Genomic DNA, 9,895 nt, shown 5'->3' on the forward strand with positions numbered 1-9,895 from the left:
CAGCGAAAGGGTCATGGGGTCATGAGGCTGGCCTGGCTTGTTTGCACCCGGCAACTTGTGTTTCGTTCTATGTGTTCTGCATTTTGTTTGACATCATCAGACTTCTTTGGCATAATCAACTCGTCGATGAATGTGTGTTCGTTTTTGTGTGTGTTTATATTTATTTGCCCTGCAGTACCTTTTATCGCCTTTTTGGCAGTGAATCACAGAAAAATTTGAACCACCTTTTATCACATTACCATCAGTAAATCATGACCCATTTCATCATCATAGTTTTCATCACCTAGTAATAAAAGGTAATGACCTTAACACCATTTTATTTTTAGGGAATACTATTATTATTATTATTAGAATTAATTTATTAGAATTTAATAAATAAATAAATTTAAATCTTGCTATCGACTTCTTTGATCAACGTTTCATTAGTCTATAGAAAGAAAATAAGCTAATAACTCAGTACCATAAACAAAATGAGAAATTTTCATCACATTTCCATCAGCAAATGATTATTCTTTTTTGTGTATTTTCAACCGCTTTATCATCATCAAATCATCTCCATTTCATCACATTTTCATAACTAAATCAACACCATTTCAATCATCGCACACAATCATCAACAAAGAGCTTAATTTTCATCGCATGTTCATCATGTACATATGTATAATAATATAATTTAGATTTAATCTAATTTGAGGCCTTTTAATAACGTTAATTTATATATATTTGTTATATTTTTCCAGATTTACTGGTTGTGTAGTCCTGGCACGATTTCATTTGACTCTCTCCGGCATTTATTATCGCTCCAGATCGGTGCTGCAAGTGTGTGTGTGTTAATGCATGCACACATGAGTGAGCATTAAACAATGGCCTACAAACTGACGGAGTGACTAAGTGACCAACTGACTGACTGACTAACTGACTAACTGCCGAGTGTTATTTAATTACGCTCAAACAAAATTCAATTGAATTTCCTTTGCATCTGATTGTGGGTGTGTGTGTGTGTGTGTGGGCAGATCTCGACACTAATACTAGCATGCACTGCCACGCCCAACACCTCCCACACACACACACACACGATGCAAACACATTTCGTTATACAAAATAAACAAATCAAATTAGAATTAATGTTGAATAATTAGTCGCAACATAACGCATTGGGGGCATTTGCGATTGCGATAGGACCTGCAATTCGTGGATTTTGTGGGTTGCATTAATGTCCTTGCCACTGTATGAGTGTGTGTGCGTTGTGTGTGTTGTGTGTGCTCAATGGCATGCAAGTGGTTTGTTTGTTAAACATGTAATTTGATTTTGAACTCGCTGCCGCAAGAAATGGTCACCAGTTCCAGGGGACAAAGGCTGCATGGGCAGTTCCCAGGTGGCTGTGCCAATATTAGAATTGCCAAACTACTTGCAAAATCACCAGTACATTATACATTTTAAATTTAATTTAAAGCGTTTCGGACCCCATTTTCAAACTAAAATGTTTTGGCTTGTTCAGGAGTTGCATTTTGGAAATATTGTTATTACTTTATAGCATACTTTTGGGGAAATTAGTATTTTTTAGTACTTTTAGGTGCAGGATTTATTACTAAATAGCATACTTTTGGGAAAAGTAGTAGTTTTTAGTATTTTTGTAAAGCCCAGTAAAATTGTTTAAAGCCGCACAAAAAATTCCATTTTAATTACCACTTAAGCATGCAATTGTTTTTTTTTACTTATTTAAAGAGGAATTGCCTTTTAAAATCAGTACATATTCTTATCTTTTTTAAAAAGCCTAAAACATTTATTATTATATGTTATATTATTATCTAGCTAGTTGCATAAACCCATATAAAGATGAAAGCAGAACAAAACACGCCTTCGAATGCAAGACTTGTGCTGCCTATTATTTCAGGATTTCCATTTGCTTTCAAGGCTGCATTGAAAATTTCATGGGGATTATAATCTTAGGGGATTCCCCAAACAATGGCCATCACGAGTTAGGAGCCTCTTTCACCTGAAATTCTGAGGCAAGCTTTTACTTGGTACTACCAAATATTTTTCCATTAAAATGGGGAATAAATACCTACGTTCTAAAATAAGGAATTGATGCTTCGTAGGGTATTGTTTTGTATTTTAACTTCTAAGCAGGTAAATCAGGTGAAACAAAATACTAGAAAATATCACTCATACGACCAGTTGGTTTAGTTAAGTTTATCTGTGTCTTTCTTATTATTTTCCAAAAGAAGAATATATATTTATAATGTTTTATAAAAAGAATGTTATGGTTTCTTATCTTACATACAATAATTGATGCTTAAAATTTTGAAAAATATTAGTCTTATAGCCTCAGGTTCTTTCGCGATGCTCCATTCAATCACAGTCATAATTATTGTGCTTGGATTCGGGACTCCTGGCCTTGTGAGCCTTCATTACCCACCTAATGCTAATTGATTGCGCCCGGCTGTTCCCACCCACTTAAATTTCCATTCCTCATTTCCCATTAGCCGTTTTCCTTATCGCGCATACGACGCGTGTTCGGCGTGTGTGAAAGATTGTTTGACTTGGCACAGGGTTTTTTCCGGGCCACGCAAAATATATATATATGAGGAAAAAAATCAAGGAAAATTGCTAAATACTGGCACGCCCCCTCTGCGCCCTAAAAACGAAATCAGGACATGCTGAAGGTGGCGCAGAAAGAAACAAGATGGAATATCTTTTAAGCCGTAGTCGGTAACTTGCCGGCTTTAATGGCAGCGGCTTAGAGTCCTCGCTCTCCGTCTCTTTTATTTTGTGCATAATTGAAATTTATGCTTAAATACATTCAACGAGCTGCTGAGCGGCTTATGATCCTACCCCGGCATCCTTCGCATCCTTTGCATCCTTTGCCATTCGGGGAATGCGGTGCGTGTGTGTATTTTGCATATTTAACTTTGCATTTGGGCGCTAAGCTTTCTTAGTTTATTATTTAAACAGAAACAGGCGAGCGACGCTGACAGCGATGACGACATCGCGACGAGCTGGCAAGGATTGCCGGGCCAGGGGCGGGTAAAGGGGGGGTCAAAGGGGGTCAGGGTGCCCAGGATATTGTCCCGGTTATTATTATGCCAAGTAGCTGCGTCTCTGTGTGTCTCTCTACACTCAACGCAACCAAGTCAAGGTTGGAAGGAAAATATTTTAATACGATGTAAATAAGTTGATGGTTAAAATAATTAAGTTTTGAAAGAGGGTAGAAAAATATATAAATAAAATTAAAATATTTTTATGGCTTGCTTAGTATATATAATTATAGTTTAAAAGAAGGGTAGATATATATATAAGTGAAATGAAAATATTTTAACAGTTGCTTGGAGGTTAACTATCTTAAATGTGTAGACAAAAATTTAAGTATATTTATTACAACTTCTTAGTATTTTTAAAAGTTTAGATAACTAGGGGGTATTCCTAGTATAGGATAAAGGAATATAATATCAGATACTTTTAAATAATAAATGTAAAAATAAAATGCAAACATTTTTTCATGGCTTTCAAGACTAGGGAGTATCCCTAATATAAATAATAAAATTTTAATTAAATACAGAAGCTTTCTTTATTAACATAATTTGGTGATTTCCATAGTCATCTTTTCTAATATTAAAACTTTAGAAGTTAGTTAGTTCGATAGATACTTAATACTTATTCGTTATGTGAAAAATATTGCTATAATTTATGATTACATCTTGAGATAATAAAATATAATACAAGTTTCTGCATTTTTTTTAATAATAACAACCATATTTTAGCCATGTTTTCACAGTTTTTAATTATCTTAAACTTTATAAAATACTACATTTTTAAAAGTATTTGTCTTGAAAAAATTGGGATTGTTAATAAGTCTAGAGAAATTTAATATGATATACAGCCTAGGGATATTAGATATGTGCCCACCAAAGTACTCGCAATTTCTCCGAGTGTATGTGTGTGTGGTGAGTATTTAGCGTGCGTGAAATTGAGATAAATGTCGCCAGAATTATGACAAGCAGGCGGCCCCAAAAACCCAAACCCCGTCCAAAAACCCGGCCAAAGCCCAAGTTAAAACCCGGAGACAAGTCAGACCCTAGCCCAGCCCAATTCCAGCCCACGAGTCGCGATTCGCGAGTGACGCAGTCAGCGGAATATGCAAATTATTTTAGAATTGTTTGGCGTGCCGCCCCCCTTCAACCGCCCACCTGCTGTCTGCCCCCTTTTTCGGCGCTTTTCCACCGCCTCTGCTCGGCTCATTGTCATTAAGATTGCGAATTAGCATTTGTAAGGCATTCTGCATAGGCTCAGCTGCGAAGGCCAACGCGGCTTAAAGAGCAGCTCAGCCTGTGTCAGTTCGCCGGATGATTGAGTGCACGCAGGTGGATGAAAGCGATGGCAGTTCGCAGGACGAAAGCCAAATCCGCAGGATGCTAATCCCGGGGAGTGGCAGGAAGTGGATCCTGAAGATACCTAGGCTGCACTGGGCTAACCCTTAGCATTGTAAATAAAAAATGTATGCTTAAATATATTTTATTATCAATTTATTTATGTACTACCCTGGTTTCGAGGCAATTATAAACCTATTTTTCTAGCTTGAGCTACTACGAGTAGGCTTAAATTTAGATTGAGGCTATCAACATTTTTTATAAATAAATTGAAAATATAAAAATGGTAAATGTTATAATCAGAAAGATACTTAGTAGCCTCAAGCATATTTTTGTAGAATAAAATTCGGGTATTTAAAGCGAGAGAGCTTGCAACAGTGATTATCCACGTTTCCCATCTTTTAAGTATTTATTCAAGCATTTAGATTATCTTGATTGATTGATATCTTATTTTATGTAATGCCTTTATTTTATTCAGTGGCTATGATATCATTTCCCATTTTACTGAATCTCTTTAAAGGCATATCTAATTTTAGCAAATCATTATTTTAAACAAATATTTCTTATTCAAGCAAAACATAAAACAAATAATTATTATTAATGGTTCTCTTTCAATGAAGTTTGTAGTAATCATTTCAATCGGGAATGGCAAACTGATTCATTTTTAATGTTCCGATTCCATTTTAAATATTTTAATTTTATTTTAAATGTTATAATTAATAAATTTAATTAAATTTTTAATTAATTGTAGCCAGGAAGAGGTTATCCATGGCAATTAATAAATAAATTAGTTGTTATTCAGATGTGGTAATGATTCTTTGAATTAAATTATAACAACAACTTATCAATTGTAAGTATAAATTGTAAATAAGATGAGTACTTTGACCTGGCTAACATGTCGTATGCTTAATTTCAGCCTTCCATCTTACATCTTATGGCCATTAAAGCGTTGGGAGTATCTGCAGATAGCTTGGGCATCAAACCCTTTAGCAGTTTATCATTGCAAGTAAATTCTGGGCTAGAACGAAACCGGGGTGAGTGATAAAGAAGGGACAATCTGGATGGGAATGGGGGGAATAGGGGGCTCCAGGGGGCTAGGCGTGCTGTTAAATCTGTTTGCCGTCATGTGGCCACCGATGTTGATTGTCCGCCCCGGCACTTCCAGTCTTCCATCGCCATCTCCATTCCCAGCACCATTTCCATCCTGCCCGAGAATTGCCCGAGAATTCCGGACTCTCCCATTCGATTCCCCCCGGCCAAGTTGTGTGTTTTTATTGTTTTACGAGGCCTGGCAGCAGCTGCGTGGGCAACTTTAAACATGGCTGCCCGGGTCCTCAGTTCTGGGCTCTGGATTCTGGATTCTGAGTTCTGGGTCCTCGGGGCATCTTGGTGTTGCAGCTGCAACAATTTCATAAACTGCTGATGATGCACAGCGAACAAAGTTTCACAGAGCTGATAAAGAAAGGGGGCAAGGGCTGCGTGTTTCCCTCCTTTTGGGTCAGCGTCTCAGGGTTTATCAGCTGTTCTCGGCACCCCCGTCCCTCGACTAGGATTTAAATAAACGGGCCAGAGATGCAGATGCAGATGGTTATGACGGTGCTGGGATGGGCAGGTTAGTATTTAACATTCATGAGCTTGGTTGCCCATCAATAAAATCGCGTTTCAAGGGACTGCAACTTTCTGAAACGCTCTTTTCTGAGTCCATGTGCGAGGATTAATGGCGAAATTTGATAATTTTCCATTTTATTTTTAACTAACAAGATAATAATTATACATCTTTTTCCAAAATATTTAAAGGGGAGAGTGGCGTTAAATAAATTCTCAGTAAACAAAAGCAAAAATAAAGAATAGTAATTGAGCTTAAGTTCAGTTTCTTTTTCTATTTCTTACAATTTTTAATTTATTATTAAAATCAGAAAGGCAAAAAGAAAAGAGAAGAGAACTGATTGTAATAAGCAAAATTAATTATTTATTTATTTATTAAAGATGTTAGTAAAGTTTACAAACCTAAAACTAACATATGTTATTCTTTTCAACTTGGTATATTTTATCAAACTTATATGATCGAACTTTTATTATAAAAAAATAAACTAAATATCTATGGCAAACATAAACAAAATGTTTAAAAATAAATTTTAAAAAATCTGAAAAATATAAATAAAATACCTAAGACAATTTTCTCAAAATCCTTTTCTTCCATTTTTATTTCCATTACTCAAAATAGCTTCTTTAACAATTTATATAATTTTTATAATACTCATTCGTTTTAATGTTTCTTTAAAAATAAATTATTTGTTCATACACACTCGTGGAATTTCATTTCTAACTGACATTGATTGGTTCTCATTAAAGATGGTCGAAGTAATAAAATCACCTGTAATACATTAGCTGATTAATGGCATTTTATTGCTTCGCCTTCAATGAACTGTATTAATTTCCTCGGAAATTCGACACTTTAAGCGGTGCTTTGCGGTGGTAATATTTCCAGCAATTAAGCGGGGGAATTAATTAACTAACAATTGGTGGCATTACATTTCAATGGATTCCCAAGAATCAGATTTCCATCCAAAGGACCACTACAATATATTTGTATTGCCTTTGTGCACAAATTATTGCTTATTGGAATGGACAAAACTTTTGATTGCAATTGTAGTGCCTGCATCTCTGTCGCGCTATTTTTTCATTCGCATTTTTTGCATAATTTGATTTTGCTGTTTTTGCATGATTTCAAAATAAACATGGAAAATTCGACGGCTTCGCATTTTCCTTGCAGGCAAAGGGGAAAAAAAATTCCAGTTTCGTGCAGAAAACTTTTCACTAGTTGAACTTCTTTGGAGGAAAAGTTTTCGCCGTATTTTGTTGTGTTTGCTGTCGTCTCCCATTTTTCCCATTTCCCCCCATTTTCCCCAAGAAAATATCGCCAGGGACTTTGAGCTGTGGGGCGTGGCACAAAGGGGGCGCTCTTGCGTTGTAGTAAAATAAATATTTGCATGTGTTGTGCATATTGTTTTTCGCATCCTCCTCCATCGAACTTTTCATTTTTTTATTCGCCTGCATAGTTTATCGGAAAAGCGCGGGGGGAGGGGCGTAGTGTGGGGGGGGGGGGTTTTTCAGAGGGGTCAAGTGTCCTCCGGAGGTGCATCTCGTGTAAAGTGCAATTGATTGCTGTTTAAGTGCGTTTTCATGTTTCATGCATTGAATGCCCTGTCATATTTGCTGTTTTCCAGCTTCCTTCCCTTTTTGATCCCTCTTTGGGCCCTTTTGGCCCCCGCCCCCGCCCCTTTTCGCCACCCCACCCCCCTCGAGTGTTCCAGATGGTTAATCAGTCAAGTGACGTAAGCGAAATTATGTTTAATGCACGCCATCGACGCATAACATCTTCTTTGGAAGGTTCTCCTCGGAGGTTCGGATTGCCGGCATTGTTGCAATGCGTCAACGTAACAAATTGCCCAGCCAGCAAAAATGAACAGCGATTATGGGTTGCAAATCATCGAAACATGGAGTGCCCTACACAAAAAATGCGGTTTTGACACCTTTTTTAAGTTCCCGAAAACTATAAATTCTGAGGGAAATATTAAAAACTGAACAAAGAAAAATTCCACTGTTCTTAAAATTATGGGTTATTACTTTAAATATATTCTATATACTTAAATAAATATATGTAAGCCTAATACAAGTAAAAATAGTTATACATTGTAAAGCAAAGTAGTCTACAAAGTGTTCCTAAAATGTATGCCCACTTAAACGTTTGCAAATTATATTAACTCCAGATTCCATCTGGAATTAATAAGCTTTATAGGTTGACAATTTTGTTCCATACAATATATTTATATATATGTATTAAATATATTCAATATAATAATACAAATAAATATAAGCTTAGCCAAGCTAAAAATAATTTTACAGTATTAAATATTTATTTTCTACAAAGTTTCATGTGTAAAATTTAAAAATGTGTTAGGTTGAATATATTGTCAAAAAATGTTGCCTGCAAATTAACTAATAAATTTTATTGAAAGAACAGCTTTCTTCCTTTACATTAATTGATAGAAAATGCTTTCTTTTTATACCCTTCTTAAGTCAAGATTGATTTTAGCGCGTCGTTTTTAACTGAACTCTGTTAAGAAATAACATTGGTGAATCGTTACTGATAAGTGTGCCCGCATAAGTTAGAGCTTAACGACTCCCGGCGATCTGGCCACACTGATTTTGGCAAACCCTAACGCTGTGCGTCCTCACTAAGTGTCTGTCAAAGTTCTGTCAAGAAATTGGAGTGCAAAATTTTTTTTCTCAACTGAAAATTGGTTTTCACTGAACGTAAGTGCACAAAAACTTTAATAAATCTCAATTAACCTATTTGGGGTCTAGGATCAAGGTGTTAAGTGGTTTTCAGCAGCGGTAAGAAGCATTGAGACGAATTATTTAAAGAATTCAGCCAGCACACGTGAGAAATATAGCCGACATGCCAGACCTAGAAAGCGATGACTTTTTCAACAAGGAGGAAAAAGATGCATCAATGAACGCGGAGTTTCCATTTGAGACCCTAGCCACCGGGTCCGAGGAGCCCGAAACTGCAGCTCCCGAGACTGCAGCTCCCGAGACTGCAGCTCCTGAGACTGCAGCTCCTGAGACTGCAGCTCCCGAGAAGGCGGCTACCACCGCCAAGGATGAGAAGCCGGAGATCGAGGCGGAACCGGCTGCCAACACCGATGTGAAGGGCCTGGAGAAGGACTCCAAGGACGGGGAATCCCCCAAGAAAACCGACTCAGATCAGCAATCCGACGACGAGGACAAGGAAAACGTAAAGCGCCATGCTCAGGGTTTGGTGGATGATACGGACGCTCCACAGGCTAAGCGAGCAAAGCCCGACGAGAAGGAGCCGGAGACCCAAACCGAGGTCCCTGCTGACCTTGCCTAAGGGCCACCTCTACGCAACGCAACTACTTCAATAACTTCACACAACATCAACATGCAGACAATTCTAAATTGCATTTCATTTAACTACTACGTTGTACTTAAATTAAATCAACACTCACCAAAATAAACTAAATAAATACCATATGTTTGCTCAAAACAACTAATTGGTAGTTTGCATAGTTCAATATATCATATATCAGGTTAATTCAGGTTACCTTGTCCGTTTCTGCAAACTAGTCTCTCAGTTTTAATGCTATCGGGATAAAACCTTTCCAAAAGTGGTATTTCTATTGCAGGCAGTCGGAACAAGCCGGAATAGACAACTATTTCCCAAAGCTCCAATAGGGATGATCAAAAAATATTTTTAAAAATATTTAATTATAACTTTGGTGTTTCTTGATATATTACCTTATGCTCTTGGGAATATCATTCGTTTAATATTTCAAAATTCGAATAGGATTTAAAACCAATCTAACGACTTTATCATATAGCTGTCATAGGAACAATCGGACAATTAATTCCAAAATAATACAAAAGACTTATATTTCGTAGTAAATTGAAATGCAACATTATCTTAATATTTGTGTAATTAGTTTTTAGTTTTCTATAAA

General features: G+C 36.6%; 1 protein-coding gene across 1 annotated transcript; it reads left to right on the forward strand.

Annotated features, from left to right (window-relative positions):
• The first annotated feature begins 8,579 nt into the window (after positions 1-8,579).
• Positions 8,580-9,397, forward strand: LOC119557528 (fruit protein pKIWI501-like). Its single transcript, XM_037870302.1, has 2 exons — positions 8,580-8,684; positions 8,736-9,397. The coding sequence occupies exon 2, from the start codon at positions 8,830-8,832 to the stop codon at positions 9,283-9,285; it is 456 nt and encodes a 151-aa protein (XP_037726230.1). The 5' UTR covers positions 8,580-8,684; positions 8,736-8,829; the 3' UTR covers positions 9,286-9,397.
• The last annotated feature ends 498 nt before the right edge of the window (positions 9,398-9,895 follow it).

The sequence above is a fragment of the Drosophila subpulchrella genome, chromosome X, assembly GCF_014743375.2.
Source record: "Drosophila subpulchrella strain 33 F10 #4 breed RU33 chromosome X, RU_Dsub_v1.1 Primary Assembly, whole genome shotgun sequence".
NCBI classification, from domain to species: Eukaryota; Metazoa; Arthropoda; class Insecta; order Diptera; family Drosophilidae; genus Drosophila; species Drosophila subpulchrella.